This window comes from Xiphias gladius, chromosome 17 (assembly GCF_016859285.1).
Source record: "Xiphias gladius isolate SHS-SW01 ecotype Sanya breed wild chromosome 17, ASM1685928v1, whole genome shotgun sequence".
NCBI lineage: Eukaryota > Metazoa > Chordata > Actinopteri > Istiophoriformes > Xiphiidae > Xiphias > Xiphias gladius.
In genome coordinates, this window is record NC_053416.1 from 22,819,960 (window position 1) to 22,846,041 (window position 26,082).

Genomic DNA, 26,082 nt, shown 5'->3' on the forward strand with positions numbered 1-26,082 from the left:
GCACCTGAAGAATTAGTCTGTTGCTCTCAAAATCATCGGGCACGTAGCTCCCTTTACTTGGCAACTAGCCTGAAATTGTTTTCCTTTGGTTGGATGTAATGCTTTAAAGCCTAGCTGAACTTGGAGCGTCTAGTAGAGCTGTGGCATTTGAAAGTGGATTTGATGGGGTTAGGATATTTTTTTTTTTTTTTTTTTTTTAAATTAAAATTGAAACTCTTACTGTTTTTTTCAGCAGATGTTTATAATTGCACCCTTGCTACGTTGCTGGCTGTTTGGTTAAACTCAGGAAAAGCATTAAAGTGCTCAGCATCTTCTTAAACAAGCTTTTCAAACCTCCCAGGCTGGAACAAGGTCTTTCTTGTTCAAGGAAGGAAATCACTGTAATTTCCTATTTTGATAGCCCTAGAATCATCTAAATTTAAAATATTTTACCTACCTCTACATTACAAGAGCAGGCCCGGGGTTCACTTGATAATTCATTAACATCTAATTGACTTGGGTCTGGGCTGGCCTGTGCCTAGCTGGTGTACGTTAAGCTGACACGAAGGGTGGGTCACAGTCAGTATTTATTTCGTCTGTTCTCAGGCAGAGACAGCACACTTGGGGAGATGTTTGCTGTAAACTTGACTGAAAGGAGCTTAAGTGCTATAAGGTGTGAGCAGTGGCTGTTAATGAGATTAGACCAGCATTCAGGCCAGCGCAGAAAGTGACTCAGAAAGCAGCTCTGATATGGGTTTAATGGTCCATAGATTCATCCTGAACAACTTGGTACAGTGTGGTATGTGAATTGTTTCAGTTTGGTACGCCATATGAACCAAATAATTATAGTGCTGTGAGTCTAACACTGTCTAATTACAGTCTAACTCTTTGCACGTGCGGAACAGAAACTCAAAAGTGCAGGTTCCACCTGAGAGTTTCCAGCCTGTATGTAATGCAAAAGGGAAGCCAGAAAACATCCCAAATCACTTCCTATATGCAAGCGTCATGATTTCCCAGTAAATTATAGTACGAGTATTGCATTGGACAGAAATTGAGTGTCACAATTGGGCAACCAAAATTAAGTAGCATTGTCTTTGTCTCTGGAAATCACTACATCAGACACGTTATTTCATTTGGGACAGTGTCACCCAGGTATATCTGCTACTGGGCGGGAAAGTGGGAAGCATCCCATGGGGTTGAAGAAGCCACTCAATGAAACGGTAACTGCGTCTGTGGAAGGGACGTCACGCATAGGATTGCTGCCGCAGATGTGTTACCAGAATAAGCCAGACACGTAGAAGACATGGTATTTATGCATTGTATGCTCGAAGTGTGTGAGCTCCAATATAATGTTTTTACTTTTGCAAGTTTTTGTTTTATGCCTTATCACTTACTGACAGTTTGCAGATGTTTGAGTGCTTTACCTTTTACAGCAAAATGAGAAGAAATAAAATCTTGGTATTCCCCGCTGTACTGAAAACAAAACCGGTGCTGTGAATTTGTGTACTATTGCACTCCTAAACCTTGGTATTAAAACTCATGTGCCGAAGCAGAAAGCACCTGAAACCTCTACAGTCTAAAAGCAGGCAGCAGCAGGTTTCTACTTAACCTCCTCTCTCTGTCACAGTGAGCACACTTGTTTGCATTTACATGTTCTGTTTGCCATCTTTATGTGATGATTTTCAGGTGTCACTTTAGATATGACTTACTGTTTTGCATTCCAGGAAATGTGACATTTCTGTATCCGGGTGTTCACTGTTATCTGCTAGGTCTTTGAAAGTGGCTCGTCGTGCTTATTAGATCGTCAGAGAGTAACCTTGTCAGAATTTTCCTTCAGTGATTATGCACGGGATCGGATCTTGTGCACAGTGAATGCACAAAATCCTCCTCTGATTTACCTTTGTACTTGATTAGTTGATGTCGTTTCTCACAGCTACGTACATTTTTATCAGAAAGTTTGTCAGACCGGAATTGCAAGGTGATTCATATTATCATCTATAGGACTGAATTCACTGAGTGTGTGTGTTGTAAGTGAGATTGTCATTGCCATTCACACATTGTATACATATTCATACATCAGTCTCAATTCCTGTACCTATTTGGAAAGTTATAGTGTATTGAATTTTCTAAAAAATTGCAAGGAATGTTGCGACATTTTTTTGCAATGAAATTGCAGAAGAAAATGAAAATTGCAAAAATAGTTGCAGTTTTTTTTTTTTTTTTTTTGGTATAATTCTAACCCTCTCCATCTCTGATTTTATAACGCACCCAACTTGATATTTTTGAATAGACTCTTAAACTATTTTCCTAAACTACACACACACACACACACAACCATTTTGCAATTCATACTACACTAACGTAACCACTAACCATTCATATTTAATCCAACTCAACTTGATACATTCAGCACTTGCAATAGATCTGGATGCAGCAGCCTTTGTTGTGGTGATTTGTCCGTTGTCCACCCGTTTCAGCCATTCTTCGGGTGTGTTTTGCAGTAGAAAACTGTTCATCAATCGATGGCTTGTGTTCCACCATAACATTGCACATGGTACAAAACAATTTACCCCCGCTTTCATGCAGAACATAGGGGAATTGCCTTGCATGGTCTTTGGTAATTTTTGTTGCTAAATGTGAGACATTTGTGTCACACGTGTGCATAATTACAACCAGCAAGTGAGTTTGGTTATGTATCTGTGTATGGTGCAGAATTCATGGGGATTGGTTGAATTAAGGTTAATTGTTGAGATTGTGACATCGCAACATCCTGGGGGCACTGACTGATGAATATCCCTATTAGTGATTCTGCCATACTGCAAAGTGTAAGTCCGCCTTTGTGATTTGCTTCAACAAGGCACAGCAGCAACATGTACCATTTTTACTGTATGTGTAAATGGAGGTTTTTTTTACTGTCATGACATTGTTTGCCCTGGAGAGTTCTTACTGGTTTGTATTAAACCAAACTCTCAAAGCTTTCCACTGCACTCACCTTTTTCTGTCTCTCTCCTCTCTTTTACCAGCCGAGGATGATGGGCTGTGGGAGAATGGCCTTTCCTACGAGTGTCGCACGCTGCTGTTCAAAGCCATCCACAACTTGCTGGAGCGCTGTCTCATGAATCGCAGCTTCGTTCGCATCGGCAAGTGGTTTGTCAAACCCTATGAGAAAGATGAGAAGCCCATCAACAAGAGGTACGCTGGCAGCACTCGTTCTGTCGAGTTGTTGTATGCGCATGTAACTGCACTGTGGAAAAGGGTGTTTTCTTTACTTTTTTTCTTACTATTGCCCTTTATACATGTTATGTCTGTTGTTGCTGGCTGTGATGTGGTCAGGGGCAGCTCAGTGGGCTGAGCACTGCTCCAGCAAACGCAGTGTAACAGTTTTTATGTGTTATTCAGTGTGTAGGCTATTAAGCCACACTTCCACAGTCAAGAATTCTATTTCCACTGAGCAACATTTGACATAAGTACACACATTCTCATATGGCAGCATCATTCAGATGTAGCTATTAAATAGCATGATATCGGGATCAGTGGCAAAAAAGATTAAGGATCTTTTGCTCTTTTTTTTGCCACTGATCCTGTTTCAAGTATTTGATACTGTGTCCAATACAATCTTTATTTTATCACATTTGTGTTTGTTCTGTCTGTTCTTTAAGCAGCTCAGTGCACATTTACCATAGAGCAAACAAATAGTGGCCCAAAAATATTTGGCCCCCCGGCAAAAGCTTACGCTTTCTGTTTTATAGTTTGTGTCAAAACTTTTTTTGCATAATTATTAACAAATCTACAAATATTTTTTACAAACCTGTCAATACAAAGCTCATATAAATTCCAATAAGCATGACCTTTAACATGTGATAACAATCAAATTATTTGCATCTGAAACACAAATATATGTAGGTGGCAGTCTAATAGACATGGTGTGCTGATTTAAAAAAATAAAATAAATAAATAAATAAAAATAAAAATTGAAGGTGACGACAACAACAGTACTTACATTTAACCATAAATGAAAGAGGTAGCTGTTTATCGCAGCCGCCTTAATTCTGCCAAGGGAAAGATTACATCTGCCTTTGGAGGCAACCACTTTTAAACATCTGTTTTATTCTTAGGAGACAAAAAAATAATCAAAACTATAACGAAACAAAATTTAAAAAAAAAAAGGAAAAAAAGGCAACATACAAGACATCGTCTCCACTGCCCATGTAAAACTATGTTGGCCTATGATATGGCTAAATTCAAACCAGTAAAGAAATGTATTGACAGCCAAATAGCTCTGCATTAAAGGGGGGCTTTGCAGTTTTCTCAAGTCACTCACCAAACTGCATTGTGTGTCTTTGAGGTCTAACAAACATGTCACGTGCATTTTCTTCCTCATAAAACATTTGCAAAGCCGATTTTATTGAAAAAAAAAAAAAGTATTTTAAATCTAACATTGTTTACATCCATGTTTACTAGCTTGCTTTCCCTAGCTTGCTGTCTTTTTGGGGGTATTGCAGCATATCTTGGCACATTACTGCCATCTGTTGTGGAACAATGTGACACCATTGGTGAACTGTGTATCATGTCACCTGCATTTATGCACGTGTGCATGTGTCGTCTTCTGCGCATGCAAGAGATAAAAAAACAAAAAAACGGGGACTCGCTCATTGAAAAACAGCTCCACACCTCTAATAGAGGTCTGAAACTCCACAGGGAACTTTTAAGAAAATATAGCCTGCATAGCTTTCAATCTCTGGTTCCTTTAACAAAGTGCTCTACTGTGATTCTTATCTCCAGGATCAACAAAATATACCAGTAGCCAGTAGCAGTGTAAAGGTGTGGTTCCACTGCAAAATGTTGCTGGTATATAAACTGCTGCTGCTGTCTGTTTATTGTTTGTGCCCCACAGCTAACTTCCGGGTCACTTGCTTGCAGGTTGCTTTGCAGTTAGTTTTTTAATCGAGAGCAGTTGGGCACTTTTGACAACTGCTGTACCTAGGACAAACACACAAAGGATTGAAAAAGGATTAGGGTTTATATAACATTATTGATGTGTCAGAAAATGTCTGGATTGGCTCAGTCCCGATCTTGTGGATCAGCTGGGAACATCCTGCATTGTATACTACTTTACAGATGTGATATGAGAGTTTTAAAGAAAATTGAAAGAGGTGCTGTTGTGCCAGAGTGCCAGCACTGTCTGTCTCCTATCTATCCTCCTGCTATGAGTGTGTTTGTGTATGATTGAGACAACCTCCACCTCCTCTTCGCTATCTGCTGAGCTAGATTTCTTGCCGTCAGTGTCTGGGTTTATTGATAAGAGATGGGGATGTGGGTAGTGAGGAGAAAATGACCGTAGAAATTTTTGCCATGCGTCCCAAACAACGTCCTATCTCACACTGTCTCTACACGTCACGTGCTGCTTGTGTTTGACAGCTCAAATGGAGGTCTTTTTAAATTTTTGTTTACTTATTTACAATTGTAATGTGAAGGTTGACAGATTTAATGGTTGTGTATGTGTAACAACTGCAGGGCATTGTTGAATGAGATAGCAGCCTCTAAATTGTGAAATTTAAAGGCTGTTAATTTAATTACTTAACTCCATGATGTGTGTGTATTTGTCAGTGTGTTGTTGTTTTTGTTTTGGTGGTGTTACCAGATTTCCCAGTTAGGTAACCACAGGAGCCATGCAACGACATAATCTTGCGTGTGCACAGACACGTGTGTGTGTTTGTTTGCAGACCAGTTGTTCTTTCCAGGGTTAGAAATGGCCAGAACTCTGCTATCTGCTGTCAGCTCGTCTTTATCATTACCACAGTGTGGGGTGGCAGATAAGATTTGCCAGCTTTAATACAAACTCTTTCAGGGCCTTGCATGTGTTGACAGTGACTCTTATCTCTCAGGACAAGTATAGTACATTTTCACTTAATGGGTTGAATAATAGACAAAAGAATAAACAACATAACACTGAAAAAAACAGTCACTTGTCTTTTAAGCTATATTCATGCCTTGTTTTTAGCTCTATTGCCTCTTTACCCAGTACGCTAATCACCGAGGGCCCCAGTCATGGGAAAAAAAAAACAATGGCCTTTTCCTCTGCTATGGAATTCACAGGCCACCCGCGGTCTGTGTGTCTGGTTCTCTCTCTCTCTCTCTCACTTTCTCTCTTTCTCCCCTTCCCTCCGTCCCCCTCTGCTGTCATGGAGCAGAGTGGGCAGGTTATAAATAGTGGTGCAACCACCCTGAATCTCAGTTGTCGTCAAGGATGTTTTTCGTCTCCCTTTGGTCTGCTCCGCTGTGCCCTAGCCATGCTGGGATTTTGACAAAGCACCACAAACCTTTGACGGCAATTCACTGGAAACGTTATTTTCTTTTCTTTTTTTTTCCCTTTTTTTTTTTATGTTGCTACTGCTCCAAGATCAGCTGGCCTGACAGTGAATGATTTTTTTAGAGCTGTTACTGATATAGTGCTGTGGTGTCTGTAATTTATTAAATGGCTCAAGTAATGTTGGTTTACATTTCTGCACGACAAAGTAATGCTGAGTACACAGTTATAGGTCCCACTCTACTATGCGTTGCGTGTGATCCAGAGCTCCTCTACCATTTTTTTATGTCTTGTCACCATGGAGATGATCAGGTTTGTCCCACCAGTCTACCATAGAGAACTGAGTATTCACCCCTAGGGAGACTTCATCCTCATGGGTGGAATGACGATGGCTTTTATGTCTGTGCTGACATCTTACATTATTCTTATTGACTAGCTGGTTCCATAGGGAGCAGGATTGAAAAGTTCCAGGGAATTCCCACTCTTATTGTCCACTGAAAACTACACCTACACACACACACACACATTTATACACACACACACACACACACACACACACACACACACACACACATTTATACACACACACACACACATTTATATACACACACACACACACATTTATACACACACACACACACATTTATACACACACACACACACACACACACACATTTATACACACACACACACACACACATTTATACACACACACACACACACACACACACACACACACACACACACACACACACACACACACACACACACACTTATACACACACACACACACACACATTTATACACACACACACATTTATACACACACACACACACACATTTATACACACACACACACACACACACACACACACACATTTATACACACATTTATACACACACACACACATTTATATATACACACACACACACACACACACACACACACACATTTATATACACACACACACACACACACACACACACACACACACACACACATTTATACACACACACACACACACACACACACACACACAAAGAAGCCCATCAAAGAAAGATGATAATAGTAATTGTCCACTCCAGTGTGTAATCACATAGGCAAAAATGCGGGTGCAACATTTAGTCAGGGAAAAGATGGTATGTGATGTGTGTGTATAGGGAGAGTGGAAAAGTAAGATTTAGGCTGGAGGGCCGAGCACCATTGGGTAATAAACCTCATTGTATTAATAAAGCCATTACAGGGCTCATCGTTTAGTAAAGGAGGCTTTTTGGAGCCTTAATGAGTATGTAATTTGCTCGATCTGATAAAGGTGCCATACTTTTTGGATCCATGTATTGTATGGGGGGGGGGGTCTGGTTTCAGGTATCTAATGGTTATACGTTCCAAGGCTACTGTAAGTCATATATTTAAAAGGTATTTCTTGGCCCTTCTGTCCAGGCCTTTAGGTAATACTCCCAGTAGTGCCACTGTGGGGCCTTTTGGAATATGCTGTTGGAAAACCTGTTTGAGGGCATTAATTACCTCTCTTCAGAATATACTTAATTTAGGACATAGCCAGAATATATGGGTGGGATTGGCAATGTGTGGGATTTAATACCTTCTTTAGGCCATTTAAATCTACTCTGAAGTTTTACACTTTGTGGAATCCTGCCGTTGACATCAATAGCCTTTGTTTTATCCACATTTACCTTGTATCCTGAGTTATACCCATACTTGGAAATAAGCCTCTTTAAACTTGGTGTGCTTGATATAGGTTCTGTCAAATATAATAATACATCATCCGCATAAAGCAATAATTTATGCTCTTCTTTATTTATTACAATTCCCTTTTTAGGGCCAGCAGTTTGATACTAGTAGCGAACAGCAGAGGTGATAGAGAGCAGCCTTGTCTGCATCAACGTTGCAGTGTGAATCTCCCTGATCTATAACCATTGACTTCGACAACAGCTTGCGAGGATGAGTAGAGTATTAGTATCCAATTCATGAAGTTAGAGCCAAATCTGAACCGTTCTTTTTGACGCGATATTAGATTTAGTAGATGTCGTAAATTATCTCCATAGTTTCTTCCTGTCTGGTCAGGATGAATAATTTGAGTCATTAAATGATTAACTCCTCTAACCAGGATTGCTGTTAGTATACACAGATCCCCACTCAGCACTGATATTGGTCTGTAGGACTGGCATTAAGTGAGGTCTTTACCCTCTTTATGTATTACCACTATGGTTGCCTCTGTATAGATTTTGATTCTAATGCATGATGATGTGCTTTTAATGACGGGAGACGACTTGTTTTTAAAGGTTTTGTAAAATTGATTTTTATTTTCATCTGGCCCTGGGCTTTTATTGTTTTTGAGTGTTTAGATCACCTGCTTTATCTCCCATTCCTCAATTGGCTCATCTAGCTCCTTAGCCATTGATTCTGTCAGTTCAGCTAATTTTATGTGATTTAGAAACTGTGAGTTTTGCATCATCAGAAGTGTGTTGGTATTCCATAAGAGAGATTTGCCAAAAAGTGTTGGTATTCCTATATAAAGATTTGTACAACTTTGCAAAGGATTCTACTGTTTGATCCGGTTTTGTAATAAAGGTGTGGATTTAGGAAATAGTGATAGACATTTTTAAATGTTTACTAATGATAGGTTGTCCATACAATTAATCAAATGATTGAAAATATGATGGGTTCGGTTAACTGGTGAAAATAATTGTTGCAGCCCTAATTGGTAATTGAAATAGTTGATTAATTTTCTTTTGACTGACTGATCGATTAATTGATTAGTCAGTACATGAATGCACCATCGCGGCACACTTGTCATAGTCAGTCATCTGTCTAAAATTTCAAACAAATTTTCACATTCGACAAATGACTTGACAAAGCTAGAAATAATGAATCTTTTTGGTTGGACCGCTCCAATCGAATCTGCATATGGGAAACACTGGATACCTCTCTGATCAATGGAAGACTCCTGCGCAGCATCTAGATTCTCCAGTTGGTGGAGGCTGTTGCTAGCTGACAGTATTCTTAACCTAAGACCTCAGCCTGTGTTGAAATGCTTACATCATCTCTCGCCCCTCCCTCCTTTCTGATTTTAGCCTGATGTTTTGCTAAGCAGTAGGTAGCAAACTAAATTTTCAGAATCTTTACTAATGATAACCTCTTTTGGTGCCTCCAGTTGCTTGTATTGCCTCCTTTCCATACCAAGATATTATGGAGGATTAACTGTGTTTTTTCTCAGAAAATGTCATTTTTATATTCTACAAGAAAAATAAATATTACAAGATTAACATTAAAATGAAATATTGAAACCACTTGAACCGCTTGAAATATTCCTTTTAAATAAATCATTGCACAGTGATTGGTTAGAGCCTATTGTTTTTAACATGACCTGCAAATGCGGCAGTATGTGTTTGTACAGCTGAAAGTAATTTTCTTTGTCTGGAGCACAGGCGGCTCCAAGTTCTGCAGCCTGGTTGTTTCTGAGAACCTTTTGCTGCTAGGTAGACTGGTTTCAGGAAACAGAGGGAGAGCGGGAGACAACACAAGGGAGGGAGTGAGGGAAGGGGAGAGGGAGGGGGTGAGGGATCGAGCAAGGGAGAGCTCCTCTTGGTTGTCATGGCAGCAAGGAAATGCACCCTGGGATCGTGTGTTTCCAAGGTGAAGCGGGATGCTTGTGCTCTATTGGTCAGCTTAAGGCAGACTACCTCGTTGACTTGCTTCTAATTGGCTGCGTTACTGAAATTCAGAGCAACATTAAATCTTTGATGTTTCAGTTTGATCAGGACAAAAGGGGTATCATTTTTTCTTTATCTGCTTGGTATGCACTCTGTATTTAAAGCAGCATTTACAAGATCTACAGTGTACTCCAACTGTGCTGCAATCAGGAGAGGGTTAGATGACTACTCCACTGTATTTAAATATGTGCGGTCTGCTGTGCATTTAGTTGTTGTTGTCTGACTGAAAGCATCATTAACAAACCAAGCTGTTATGAAATGAGGCCAGTGTGCAGCAGCTCATATTCCAAGAATGAATGATAATTAATGAATGGAAACATAGTTATACAATAACACATGTACCTGCATAAACACATGCCAAGGTCTGCACTTTTCTGCATGACTGTGTGTTATGTGGCTGGGCACATTCTTCCTCTATTGTTTTGGCCTGACGTTGGGAGGTGAATGTGTGAGCCCTGGTGTGCTGTGGCAGGCGGAAGCAGAGAGCAGCACTCTTAAGTAGGACAGTGCAGGATAAAGGGCCACTGCCTCCAGTCTGGGGCTAAAGCGCTAAATTTATCCCCTCCCTGCTCCCAGCACAACACAAACACACAGGGACATGAGCACACAAACATGCTTGTCAACAATCTGCATGCAAGCCAGTCCGAACCGAGGGCGGTCAGAGAGTTGGCACACTAGCTTTTCATTAGAATTATTGGTATAAGACACAAGAAACGCAGCCAGACAGAACTGCGTATGTAACATGTAGTGTGCTTATAGACTGGTAGCATTGATTCAGATATACAGGACAAGTCAGCCCCTCTCCTAAACGCCTCACCCTCCAGCAGTCGACCCCCTACCCCTTGATCTTCCCTGTACTTCATCAGTCTCTCTAGCAACAAGAACTCCAGGGAGACTGGGCTGTGGGACCACGTGACCTGGCGCTCTGGATATATCATGTTGCCGGAGAGATCCTGTCCAGAAGATAAATGTGGCTCTTAAAGGAAAATACCTGTGTTGTTCATTGGTGTGGGTCACTTCCTTAATTGCTGCACAAATGTACATTATTAACAGTCCATTTCCCATTGCATCACTTTAGTGTTACAATTTGTATCAGTGACCTTACAGACACCATACAGTTTGTGGCTATCTGCATATATACACATTTTTAACTACACACCCACATTTGAACTGTCATCCTCAAGGCAAGGCATTTTATGTACGTTGACTGCACTGGGTAAAACAATATTTATCCATGAAGTTATTGCCTGAGGGAAATAGTTAACCATTTCTCTAAATGAGTTAGCGACACTCAGTTTACAAGAATTGATTACGACTTGATTAGCTGTTCAATGATGAACAGGGTATAGCATGTCCAAGTCAGTGTGACAACAGAAGCTAATATGACTTTGATAAACATATCTCATGACACTGTGCTCAGTGAAAAAAAACGCCTAAAATTTTTCAAGCGGTGTGAGGAAACAAGACACCATCAGAAACTTGTAGCACCTTGTTGTGAGATTATCAGATGGCTACAGTTAAAGCAAATCCCTTATATGGTGTTAAACATTTCACCTAATCACTGTAGACTACAGTGTGGTCGAATTGTAACCTGAACTTGCGTAAAATGTTCACTGGTTGTTTGTTCACAGGAATCTCACCAGAGGCCAAGACAAACTCCGGAGAAACCTTAAACTTTGGTAACTCCAAAGAGATCTCTGCTGGCCAAATGCAGGTTTCAGTTTGAAGTCACTGTGTAGGCTAATAATGCAACAAAAAATACTTAAGATGCATTTGAGGGTTACAGAATCATACATACATAATCCCTACATAAAGCCCAGGATTAGTGGGCTGTAAGTGATCCTGTCTTTGTTTCCTTTTCGACATATAGACAACACTTTGCAGCCATCAACTAAAACAGCTCATAGTATCCTCTTTCTTCAAAGCTCAATTGGTTTAATATGTGGTTCACTTCCCGTGTTTATAAAATTGAATTGAGATTGATTCCATTATCAGAAATAATTTTTTTGTTTAATTCAAACTAATGTCTAGATGAGAGGATTGCAAGGCACCTATGCTTGGAGGTGGAGGTCTCTTCCCCTCCAGAATCCCCTGAAGCGGAGTGGTGGTGGAGGACCATGGTGGTCCTGAGCCATATCAATTCGAGCCGTTGGCTCCAGTCCCATTAATGCCCGAAGCCGGAGCTCTCGAGCTGAGCATGTAGTTAGAATAGCAGTCTCGTGAAAAATGCCAATAGCTAATGTACGTAGCAGTGTGTTGCTAACAAGGGACCTGCTGCCAACTGCAACTATTGCTGAGCCATGGTCTGAATGGACAGAATGCAGTCCAGGTGGTGCTTCTACAGCTGTCAAAAGCACAAGTCCGAACCACTGCACTAAAACTGAAAAATACTGAGTAGAAGGTTAGCACAAAATGGCTTAAACTGTATATCGATCAGTATATATTTTAAAATTAGCGCAGTTTCAAAGACTCCCACTCAATCACAGGTGCTGGGGACCTCTGATTAGAGCATGTTAGCATTTTTTTTTTTTTTTTTTTTTAATAAACATAAATTTCATGACATAAAGAAGTCCCAAACGGTTGACTCTATGTCAGCATTGGCAGTAGATAACGTGTTGAGCCATTTTCAATCCATGAAATGCCGCTTTATATAACTTTGTTAAGCAATGTCAATATCAACATCAAGATTTGATATGATTCGTCACAGTACAGTCATATCATTTAGTTTACAGCTCAAAAAACAAGTGTGCAGTACCTCTTCAATAGAGCTAGACAATACAGGGAGGTTTTAGGTTTTTTTCCGAATATCTATGAAGACCTGTTGTTGTTCTGCTGAAAGCACTGTTGAGCTTTAAATTTGGTGAGTCAAAATAAAACACATCTAGTTTTTGGTGATATTTTTTTTACACGTTCTAATAATAACATATGTAGAGGTTTACATTCTCCATGAGCTGTCAACCTGATATTGAAGTTTAATTTCGCTACACAGAGTCACGAAGCATCTAATATTTATTCTGATATTCTGCAAGTTTATGAATTTGTTCAGTAAAACAAAGAGATGAAGTCCTCCAGGTAACCTTTCGTCATTCCTTTGGATTACAGTTAGGAAAATTTGGCCAGGGCAAATTTAGTAACATTTCTGCGTGAAATGTGTCACAGCTGGTAGACATAAATTTAAACCACAATAACCATAACGTGATTTTCAACAAGTGTTTCTACTAATCTGAAAGAATAGGGGCCTTGCCTTTATGGCCTAACTGCAGAAACCCGGCTTTAATCCAGGATGAGGCTTACTAATTGGCCATAGCTCAGGGTAATTAAGCTTTATTATTATTACAACTGCACAACTTATATTACTAACGGCATCACCTAATGACTCAATTTGAGCAAAGCTTAAAACAGGCTCAAAAATTCCATCCTCATTACATGCTACCATAACATATTTAGTTTTTCACTCACAGGTGTATAGGATGTGTTATGCTACACAGAGTATGATTGTTTGCATGTATACTCTGAATACAGTGCATATTTTGACAGTTAAATGCATACCACACTGCAGTGTCACACTAAACGCCTTTTTCTAAAGAAGGAACAGATGCTGCAGTACAATCGGGATCCAGCTGCAAAGGGATGATGTGAACGTGGTAATGAGTATAATCACTGATTATTATTTCTTTCCGAAGGCCAAAGGTATCTAGCTCAGATTGAGAGTTGCATTTTAGCTGACAGCAGGTGTGTTAGTGGAACCCTGATGTGCACGTGTGAGTGTTTGTGTCTGCATTTGTGTGTGATATACCCTAAACGGGGAGAGGGCTGCAACCCGACTTGCCGTCAGGGTTATGTCAGTATTATCTTTAGTCGGCTCCGGCTGTATCTGTGTGTGTCTATGACACTTGGAGAGGATCGGATTTCTCCTCTTGTTATGGACTTGTCGTTCCATCTCTTTCCATTTCTCTCTACCTTCCAAGTTTAATCTGACATATATAGTGGCTCACTCCCCTCTCCATTCGTAGCAGAGGGAAATCAATTCCAAGTAATAGAGCTCTGAGTGTGTGTAAGCGAATGTGCTGCCCTGAAGAGTTTTAGTGTAGTGTTTTCTCCAGCACCTAGTCTCCTGTGTGAACTGAGTGGTAAAGCCAGAGCTGGTGCCTCTCTCAGAGCCCAGCGTGTTTGTGTGCTTGTGTTACTTTGGCAGCAGACAGTGCTGTTGTTTCCCAATGGTCAGGTGGCTAGACAGTAGGGAACATTATATCACCCTGGAAATGTGTCCTCTAATTCAATGCTGTGTACCTTCTTTTCTCTTTCCTCCCTTATTTGTCATGCTACCTTTCAGTCTTGACCAAAATGCCACCTGATTATTTAATGCAAATATGTTTTACCCCTACGGCTTGGCCAGTTCCTAATGCGGCTTCGATATGAAAGTGAAATTTGCACTGCCTTTCCACATTCTGCTAACATATGGTTGTGGTTATTGTGTAAGCAGTCATACAAACTCCCTAGTACTACTGCTCCTCCCAAGAAAAAGGATCTAATGACTAACCGTGTTTTTTTGGTAAATCTCTCTTATGGTACTGTCCATAGTTCAAACAGTTTACACTAATTTGTTTATGTGGTGGCTAATTGTTGTTTTACGATTTTATTCCAGAAACATTGTTTATTAATGTTGTGTCGGAAACCGTGCCGACACTAGCATGTCCTGTCACTGCATCGGCACATGACCAGTCAAAACATGTTTATATGCCCAAGATTGCAATAACAAATGGCTGATATCCATGTGCAAGACAGAACAGAGGTGTGACTGCTGTATGCCCAGTGATGGAAGGGTGTCTCTTCCCAGTGGAGGGACATTTGCTGTTGTTGTTATTGTGCTAAGGAAATGTACATCAGCTTAAACGGAAGCTCAGTTCATAGTGCACGGCCAGCCAAGCCCAACAAACATCTGTGGAATGTCACAGCTCTGCAGCCTCCTTCCTTTTCTCCCCTCTCTATCCTCATATCTTCCCCTGAACTGTTCTTACCACTTCAGGCTCCATAGCCTCCAATTGACTTTTGATTCACCTCAAATTAAGTTTCATATTACCTTTGTAAAAGTGTGTGTGTGTGTGTGTGTGTGTGTGTGTGTGTGTGTAGGTGTGTGTGTTCATCTGATACCTAAAAGAAAAGCATGTGACTCCTCAGCAGGAATACGTTCAGTAGCTAATGGTTAGTGACAGAGTTCTGTCCTCTTTTACAGTCTTGATACGAGTTTTTACATTTGCTTGCAATAAGATAAAACTCAGTAGCAATGCTTAAAAGGTATTTCATCCAACTAGTTATTAGTTAAACCCTTTTTAAAAACACCTGACCTTAAAGCAAAAACAAAAGATGAAAAAAATCATGTCAGACTGGGGCACAATTTTGTTGGGTAACAATATCTAAAGAATAGAATCTATAACGCATCAAAAACTGATAGGCTAGGAAAAAGAAACTCAGTGAAAATGCCACTAATACATGAAAATTTGGCAGGAACACCATAATCCCGTGATACAAAAAATTACAGTGCACATTAAATTATAGCAGCTCGAGCTCTCAGGTCTACACGGGCAACTGCTTTTGTTGGCATTTGCTGTAACAACACGCCACAGATTCATCTGCTGGCAAGCCTGGATACAGATAACACACAGAAGATGATGAGATGTTGTTGCTCACAGAGTAATTGTTTTACTCAGAAGCAACAATCTTGTTTCATTGTTTCATTGCAGTTGTCCGCCGTTTTTATTAGATAGGAAAAAGACCAAGGTTTTACAGGGATAAGAACTGATTCTTCTAAGAACGAAATTTTGAGAAAGTATAGAATTGTTCTTTAAAGCTTAAAAATTTAAGATGGCTGATTTGTGTCGATTAGTTAATTAGTGGTACAAAGGAAAATGAATCAGCAACTATTTTAATAATTTTTTTCTGCTCTTCTATTGTGATGATTTGCCATTTTTACATCATTGTAACCTGAATGCCTTTGGGTTTTGAATTGTGGGTCAGACAAAACAAGCAATTTGAAGACATCTTAGGCTGGGAGCAATTGTGATGGACATTTTATTGACAATTCTTTGACATCTATACATTAGATTAATTGTTAATTAAATACTGTAGTAGTAAGTTACAGCCATAAGGAGTATGAGATTTGTGGCAAACAGTGGAAGAATGTTGAATATGGTGTTGAGTGCAATTTAGAAATGTTTGAGAGGACTTAAAAGCATTCTGAAATTTAACATGGTTGGAGGCTGTTCTGCTTTGGTGTGTTACTTGGTGCAAGTAAAGTGAATAAACTCCCAGATTAAGTAAAATGTCAAAAAGCCTATCCTTTACACTGCTGAGAAACAAGCTGTACTGCACATGTATTTTGTAAATAAAGGCCATATCAGAACTTCAGGGTTGTGATCATCTGTTTGTGTGCCACGCAGCAGACCATCCCTATGGCCATGATAGAGGCTGTCAGTTCTATTCGGCCGCCTCTCTCGCGCCGGTCTCCCCTTGCCGCTGCACAGGTCGCCGCTGGCCTTTGGCACCTCATTTCCATGGCATGCCAGCTGAAGGCAAATGTGCCCACCTGCCCTCCTTTGTATGTGGCCCCGCTCCAAATCCTCACTGGATTATCTTATTGTCTCCTTACTGAGCCAAAGGCCACTGGCCATTTGCATCTGAGAGGTGTAGCAGGGAGTGCCTCTGTGGACAATCACAGTGGCGTCTGAGCGAGTGTGCGCTGTGTGTGACAGCGAGGAGAGGAAAAGGAGAGAGCAGATCAGAGAGCAGCCCAGTCTATTTGCTACTTAATAGATGAAGAGCAGAGGAGAGGGGAGTGGGAGGAAAGGTGGAGACAAAGCGAAAAGATGATTAAAAGACCCTGTGGCTTTTTGTCAGGCTACAACGGCAGCCCTCCCTTCTTCATACCCTCTCAACATGACTGAGAGAAAGAGAGGATAAAAACATGGGAAATGAGATCCAACGAATCTAGTTAATGAACATAATATTCTGACATGTATCTGCTTGTTTTGAAGGCTGTTAAACTCAGTATTTTAGATACACTGCAGCCTATTGTATCAGGTATTTTCTGTTATCAAAATGATGTATTGAATTCCTCTAATGATAGAGTCAACAAACGAGATGAGAAATATTTAATTGTTTATAGAGGGATTTCTGTGTCCATTAGCTCATGCACAGTGTGCTGCTGACAGGTGGTGTTTTAATTACACACATGCATAATTTTCTGTGGAACTCAACACTGGCCTTGGTTTTTTGAAGTGCAAGCAGTATCGCACTGCAGGGGAGATGACACTCTAAAATCCCTGAGAACCTGATTCTGGAGGCAAGTTCGACATATTTTAACAGACACAATGTTTGATGGTGTAAGGCCCCTGAGGGGTCCCCCAGGGTTTTCCTGGGAACCCTGAGGGAAAGAAAGAAATAGTTTTTAACTGAAATCATGATTTCGTTATAATTTAATTTGGAGTTGAGGTAGAAGAGGAATGTTGCTGGGATTTCTAAAGTCACTGAACCTGGCCAACAAATAGTTACGTACATAATGCCCCCTAAAACTGCAACTTGTTGCTTTTGTACAGATTAAACAAACAAGATTAAACATGTAAATTGGTGAACTTTCTTTTTTATGGGAGAGAGACAGAAAACGAGGGCAGAGAGAGTAGGGTATGAAATGCAACAAAGGTCCCCCAACCAGGAATTGAACCGTTGACAACCATTAGGCCACCGGATTCCCCTTAAGTCTCCTATTTCTGTCCTGAAAAAAAGGAGTGTGTAATCATATACAGGAAAATATTTGTTAAATCCGTGTTGTGGCTTTACCATGCCTACACTTGACCTGCTCCTCTTGTTCCAGCTACACACACACACACACACACACACACACACACACACACACACACACACACACTTTTCCACCATGCCTGACAGCTAATGTTTGCAGGTGTGTCTCTAGCCCACATGCTGAGGTGTGTGTGGTTGTGTTTGCTGCACCAGCAGGCCGTGGATGTTTGCAGAAGAACTGAATTTGGCACGATGCGGTGTTAGTGTTTTTGTGTGTGTGTGTGTGTGTGTGTGTGTGTGTGTGTGTGTGTGTGTGTGTGTGTGTGTGTGTGTGTGTGTGTGTGTGTGTGTGTGTGTGTGTGTGTGTGTGTGTGTGTGTGTGTGTGTGTGTGTGTGTGTGTGTGTGTGTGTGTGTGTGTGTGTGGGGACGGGAGACTGAACACTCCTGCACACACACAGACAGATCCAATAGGCTTGTGCTGCAGTTTGTCACAGCGCAAGCTTCCCTAAATCCTGTTCCTTTTGTGTGCGTCAGTGAGAGAGACAGTGGTGAGGAAACGTGTCATGTGCTGTTAATGTTGATGTTTCGGTGCTTGCTTGGCCAAGTGCTAACCAAGCATCTGTTGATTTTAGTAAGGCTTGTCTCCAGGATTATCTTCAGTCTTCATGTCTGTTGACCTGAAATATTAAAATTACAGAAGTAAAAATTGAAATTACAAAGTTTTTGTGCTGCAACTAGAGATTTGTCGAGCTAATTCATGTAGACAAAAACAGATTACAGAATCATTGGGATATTTAGATATGTAAAGTAATATTTTCATATAGAACGAGCCATACTCTAATCACTTATGAGTTGTAATGTGATCATTTAGCATGAGACTGTTTTAGTGCGGCTGGCATGTCATATAATCTTCTTAACCAATAGACTGAAACTGACAGAGCAATCTGTACGGTCACGTTTGTGAAGGATTGATTTGAATCTGATATGATACCGTGTGTGTGTGTGTGTGTGTGTGTGTGTGTGTGTGTGTGTGTGTGTGTGTGTGTGTGTGTGTGTGTGTGTGTGTGTGTGTGTGTGTGTGTGTGTAAGTGTGTGTGTGTGTGTGTGTGTAAGTGTGTGTAAGTGTTGGGTTGTACTTCTGCCTGCTGAGCCACAGATGGCAGCCCTCTACCTCAAGCTTACAATTGCCCTGCAAACACAGATGTGTGTGAATGTGTAGTGTCAGGTTTTCTTTGCGTGCGAGAGGAGAATGGTACACTGCAGTTCTGTTGATGTCTGCAGAAAACAACAACACACGTAGTCTCTCTCTGTTGTAGTCTGTCTCTCACTTGCTTTTCCTATCCTCCCCTTGTCGCTCTTGAAGGCCATTTCCCCTCTTTTCCTCCATGTACATAATTATACCACAGTATTAGTAGGAAGTACATTCCTGTAATGACAACATAGACGATAACATTCACATTGCTTGACAAGCTAATCAGCACATTAATTTCACAGAAATTGGATTATTCCTTTCAAGAGAGCCTCAAATTACCCCACCACCCCTTGCTGTCCTGTCTCAGTCAAAGTTTGCCACTGCTTCTACTGTTCGGCGCCATGCTGTGCAAATGAGAAGGGCCCATGTCAGCCTGTCATTCTATCCCATCTTTATTTCTTTATTTTTCTTTATTTGTTCTTTCTTGCTCACCCTCCAGGTGGTTTGGTGACATGTCCTGTCCTGTTTTTACCCCCACCCCCCTCCACCCCACACACACACACACACACTTACGTGCACTGCATTCAAAGAAGCAAAGTGTAATTTACTACTTCAGCACCAGAGCTGTTATGGCACACCTCCCAAACAAAGGCGTCTTTGCTGTCTGTGCCAGCATGTGGCCTAATTCCCTAGTTGCCTATTCACAACCTCACCTGGCTTCTCACCAGCGTTTTCTTCGTCTGTTTGTATTTATCCCCCTGCTTCTCACCGGTCACTGCCGGCAGTAAATGTTCAGTACTTTTCTTAATTTAAATGTTTTGTTATTGAACTGTTTTGAAAGAGTCTGAGTAGTGTTACCTGCTTGTAAGCCGAAAACACACACCATACATTAATGCTCACTCATTTCTTAAAGGGTTACTTTAAATAAAGTATCTCTTTTAAAAATATATATTTTTTTAAGTTAAACCCTTAGTCTGTTTTTCTTGGTATTTTGCTTTAGGATACATACACATGGGAATATAACCACCCAACTGTTGAATTGTATGTTACTTTATATATAATGTTCAAATTTATCATTTTATCATGTACACTTAAAATGTTTTTTTTTTCTACGTATAGACTGAATTAATTGTTTAAAAACGTAAGCTAAAATTATAAGATTTTAGACTGAAACCTTGGGTCTGTACAATGTTGAGCCACTAACAATAGGCTGGTATTTGACATGTGCAAACATATTTTCAGTGTGGAATGGAAACTAAATTACTTGGTATATATATTATTTTTTGATATATTTGCTTTACAGATAGGATGAATTATGATGTTTGGATTATACTGTAAATTCAGCCTATAGGCTGGACAACTGAAATACAGTTTGCATCCATAACCATAGCCATGTTTCATTTCTACTGTGCAGACTGGCCATAAAGCAGTCCCTTCATACTATCCATTCCACTGTTGAGTATGGAAGGATTTTCTTTGTGCAAAAGTGCATTCTGAAGTTCATCTAAGGCTCATATAATGTTTCAGTGAAGTATGGTCTAGGAAGTCCAGTTCAATTTGGAGAACCATGAGTTTAAATGCTTATCCACTACACAGTGGTTTATAATATTATTAATATTATGAGAAAGAATTCTAACTTACGTATGACTAAACTTCTCTGTAAAGTTATCACAGCTGCAATCATTCTGTCATTTTATTGCGATGACGTAAACAGTAAAAATACTGCTTTAACATTACTAAGCAATCCACTGGGAATGTTTGCTTGTATTTATTTGATTGTCCGGTGGAATGCCTTGCAGGATGAGGTTGCACTGCGATGTTGCAAATGTTGAGCCAGATTCAACCTTGCTGCGGGACAACCCTGCATTTTTTTTCTGGAGCCTTCTGTGCTGGTACCCCCTAAGTATCAAAGTTGTGGACTTATCTGAAAGAATGAAGGAACTGCACTTCAAGCTGTGCTAATGTCATCTGAGTGCAGCCTTAGACAAACCAAGTAGGTATCTTTCAAAGTTAGTCTTTCTATTACAAAATTTCTTTTTTGCGTTACCTTTTTGAGCAGTTCAGCAAGGAAGCGCTCCAGAGACATACAGAGGGAATTTCATACTAAAAAAGACCATATTTGGAAGATACCCCACAGGAGCTGTCTAGCTTAGACTCCTGATGACTTACAGTAGTGTCAGTCAAACTACAGAAATCAGGGCTGTTTTCTGTCTGAATGCCCAGTAACTCAAACTGCTGAAGCTTTACATTATCGTAGATGACCTTTTAGAATGCATTTTTTTCACAGAACAAGCACTGCTGAATTTGTCCCAGCACCATTTACATTGTAGTCACGTTAGGGAGACATGGCTCCACTGCTGGTATTGAGAGGAGGAACGATTACAGTTACCAGTTACTCTATCGGTATACATATGAGCAAGTAAGTATTGTATTAACCTTGTCCTTTTAGTGAATGGCAGTAGTATTCCAATACCTAAAAACTAAAACATTGATATTTTGGTAGAACGGCTGAGGATATACAAGTCTCTCTAGCTTTAACTCACCTTGGTTAGCCTACTTGCCTCTAGCTATAGAAAATGAATATCATACATTTATAGCCATTCACTAACGAGCACCACCTCATCTTTACAGAAAAAAAGAAGTCGAAGATTAATGTCAAGCTCTGGGGGGCTTAGGGCATCTCTCCACTACGTAGGTGGTATTATCTTATTGAAGTGCACTCTCTCTCTCTCTCTCTTTCTCTCTCCATGTCTCTATCTGCCTTGCTCTCGCTCTCTGCTCCTTTTCTTTAATCCTCTGCAGAGTAGGTGTGCCAGAGAGAGACAGGGAGAGAAGACTGATATTTGCTTAACCAAATCCTCGGAGGACGCAGCCCTCTTTGATCCACTTCCAAATTCACCGCTTCATTTGGTCATCCGTCACTTGCGCTGTCTCCCGCTCTCTCTGCATTTGTGTGACGCATGTGTGGGTGTGTATGCTGGATGAGGCTAGGCTGAAAGAGAGAGGAAAGCCCACAGACAATGAACTGCATTTTGCTGTGCCCCTCTCTCCTTCCATCTGCCTTGTCTTTCCTTTCCGTTTCTTCTTCAACTTGTCACTTTTGTTGTGTGCTGATGAGGTCAGACTGGCACAGGCAGGCATTGTTGTAAGCAGAAGAGCTGTGTGTGTGTGTGTGTGTGTGTGTGTGTGTGTGTGTTTGTGTGTTTGTGTGTTTGCGTGTGTGTGAGAAAAGGTACTGTTGTAGCTGAGTGTTTTTAGCTAGAGAGCCAGGGTTAGGCTGGGCTTTCCCCTTTGTTTTACACACGGTGATATCCACACTAGATAGACAGAAGCACACACAAACCACCTGTGTATTTAATATTACAGTGGAAGGATGCAGCAGACACTTCATTATCATCAGTGGTGATATTAGAATAAAGAGCTGTCCAGCCGTCAGAACAGTTTGATACTAGCATGTAAGGCATCTTTGTATGACCAGAGGGTGCACAGTTTAGTAGCTTCTTTTTTTACTCTCTTGTGTCTATCTCTGGCTTCATCCTTCTAATCGAGTCTTTGTCATGTTGAAGCAGAATATGAGTGAGAAGAGATTCCATTGTAGCCTTTGACAAAAAAAGACAGATTTTATCATCATATTTTCTCCTTCTACAGTTCCTCTCCCTGCCAACTCTTCTTTTTCTTTCGCTGTGAACAGGAACATGAACTAGACTATGTGATATGCATCCTTTTTTCCACAGCAATCACTTCTCCACCTCACACTCTGTTGGAGTTATTCATTGCAAGCCGTACTTCTTTTCAGAGGTGCATATTAAAGTAGTGTGATCCCAAATGACACATCTCGCTCTTTCTTTCTCCCTTCTTCCACACAGTGAGCACCTATCCTGCGCCTTTACCTTCTTCTTGCATGGTGAGAGCAACGTGTGCACCAGTGTGGAGATCAACCAGCACCAGCCTGTCTACCATCTGACCGAGGAGCACCTCACGCTGGCTCAGCAGGCGTCCAGCCCCTTCCAAGGTGGGTGTCCCAAAACACTCGGCATCTTTGAACTTGCACCAGTGAATTGTGAGCTGCTCACCGAGACACTGTTTTAGCCAACGCAGTTAAAACCAGCATGTTACACGGCAACAACAGACACTGAATTCTTTGTGTATAATGCAGCCCAATTTCGGACAGTTGTAAAAACGCACCATATCTCACCTCGCCCTGTTCAGTTCAGTGCAGGTACACATTATACCCACGTTTTCTAAAAAACTGATCAGTAACTCAGTAGCTAGATAAATCCTCTAATGTGTCAGTTTGAGTTGACCCTGGAGTGGAGTACCACAAACAGTTATTGTGAGGACACATCATTACCCTCAAGTTTTGTTGAAATCTGATCGTTGGTGTCTGAAATATTGCACGTGACAGATGAACAAACAGACCCCATTAGACGGAGCTTTATCTTGTGGAAGGAAATAAGTACTACTACAATGTTTTGCTTCTTGTTTTCTTCATTCCAAAACAAAAGGCCATAATCAGCTGACAGAGGCCAGAAGAAGCCCTCTGATGTTTGCTTCTTTGTACACATGCCTGTGCACTAAGGTGGCCAGACCAAAGGAACTGTTAGCCTATTGTTTTTGCTATTTTTTTTTAATTTGTAACTTTAACTAAGATGTAGAGTCAGCTGAAGAGAATCTTCATATTCTGTAGCCTAGCAGAAATAAATTTTATTCTAGAACAGCAAATTGTATATATTTATTTCTTCTTACAAAGAAGATTTTGCCTTGTAATCAATGAAAGTGCACCAAACTGTATGGAACGGCAAAGTTTCATCCAAAATTGTGGCAACAGTTTTACTTAAAACTTAAAAATGTAATTACAAAGCAAGTATGCATTCTTTGGCTTTGCAATCAAAACTAAATTTTTATTTTTAAATTATAAGAATAATGCGTATTGCTGAATTTATTATGGACTTGTTTTTGTATATACATTACTGCTTATGATTAATTTTGAGAAAAAGATTTATGCATGTACCAAAATACACGTTAATCATCAGGTTTCAAAGATTCCATTTAGCTCAAAGCAACTTTAGGTTGTTGTAAGCTTAGTTGTAAGATTATTAGTAAGCTTTGTGTGAGCTGTGTTGGGTGCTGTTGCATCTATCAACACAGTGTGTGTGTGTGTGTGTGTGTGTGTGTGTGTGTGTGTGTGTGTGTGTGTGTGTGTGTGTGTGTGTGTGTGTGTGTGTGTGTGTGTGTGTGTGTGTACACTAAAGTGACTATTTATTTTATTTTATTTATTTATGTTTGTTTTTTATTTATACAAATGCAGACCATACAGCCACAACATTAAAACCGGTAACTGGTTTTCATGTGGCTGATCAGCGTACAATATTTTTGTCAGACTGTCTTTCATTACTCATTGGCTTGCAGCCAGTTTAAAAGAAAAGCCTCTGTAGTCACTTTAAATTAAAGTGTAGCACAGTTATAAAAATCTGTGGCCCTAATTATATTCCATCATTGGCTCTAAATTCATTATCCCACCCCAAGCCAAACATTGTGTAATCCCCAAACCATTGTTAGCTTGCATTTCCTCTCGCAGATAGAGGTGTTAATGTAATGACTGTAATATACATTTTGTCTTATTTTTTGTGGGGAAGGAAATAGTTTGCTATCTGAATAACATTATTAAATCATAGTGATTTGACACAAGTATTACACATCTATCCTGTTGGTATTCGTATCTAAACTGAGGCATGGCTAGCTCTATCAAGCATTATCAAGCTGTACTTTTTTTTTGCATACTTTGCTGACCTCTCGTGATCATTCCCTCTCAAGTAGAATGTCACATAAATGGACCTTGTCTTTAACTAAACAACAACATACCGCCTGCACCTGACTCAAGATAGAAACAAGTGCTTCCTAGAAAACTGACAAAGCCGGACTTTGTGAGACTTTTGATACGAGTTTTTGGACAATGATTTTTACTTAACAACAACTTAAAATTCCTCAATTTACTCTTTCTCTAAAAAACAAATTAAGTTGAGTGACAGATGAGCTTTGAGCAAAAATCTTCCTCCTTAAACCCTCTCATCTATAGTTAGATGTGATTCAGCCCTCCCCTCCCCATACGCCCCCTTTCAGAATAATAACAGTGCTCGCTTCCTTCATTCACCACAGTAATTCCTATATAGCCAACCCCTTTACTGTCTCTAAAGCCCTCCTTAAGGGAGGTGATAATGTCCTGTCCAATTAAAGGCCAGTGCCGTTGATATAAATAAAAAGATTATTGGAACTTGACATATGGATTCATTTAAGGATGTTGATGGGTTTTGCTATTCATTTAGGATGATCATACTGCTCCCCATTCACCGACTTGTAGATAGTTACTTATGACCAATTTTATTGGTCTATGAATGCCTATCTTTACTCAGTTATCTCCCTTTCTATTTTCCCAGTCATGTAGTTCAAGACTTTTCGTGTCAGGTTCCACACAGACACACAAACCTCCTCTTTGTCTGTTATGAGATAAAATTGCTTCATTTTAATTTCTGGAGTGGTGAATTCATGTGGTTTGTGTTGAAACTAAACTATTAAAGTAAATAAATTTTCATGTTGTTGGGGGTGGCAGAAAAAAACATCAAGTGCCCCTGGAGGTACCTTCACCCAATGTTGAGAACATCGCTTTATAAGTAACAAAATGCAGATTGTATGTATTTTATGATGAGGACTTAGGTATGGGGTGTGATTTCACTGTCGCAGCATATCTCCTCCTGGCTAGCCCCCCCGCGCCAAGCTTGGTTTACTGTGCGGCAGAGCGCTCCGGCAGACAGACCTCTCCAGGATGTGACCTCATAAAAGGGCGCAGAGTGAATGTAATGAACTCTCAGCCCATTACACTGATCTGAGCACATTTGACATGTCTTCAGGGAGCCAGATATAGACTCATAGGCAGAGAGAGAGAGGCAGAAGGGATGAAGGGAGGGGAGGGGATGCTGCGGTGGGGAGGTGATGGGGAAAATGGTAAACCATTTCCATAATTGGGCTGAATTTGATCTCTTTCACAACTGGCCTCAGGTCTAAGGAGTGTGTGTGCAGCAA

At 40.4% G+C, this 26,082-nt stretch overlaps 1 protein-coding gene across 2 annotated transcripts in view; it reads left to right on the forward strand.

The window, feature by feature from the left end:
* The window catches only part of med13a (mediator complex subunit 13a), a 76,227-nt gene that overhangs the window by 17,172 nt on the left and 32,973 nt on the right, over positions 1-26,082 (forward strand). For both annotated transcript variants that reach the window (XM_040150170.1, XM_040150171.1), the window contains 2 exons: positions 3,003-3,171; positions 22,872-23,017. In XM_040150170.1, coding sequence (XP_040006104.1) covers positions 3,003-3,171; positions 22,872-23,017 — 315 coding nt within the window. The remainder of the gene's footprint in view (positions 1-3,002; positions 3,172-22,871; positions 23,018-26,082) is intronic.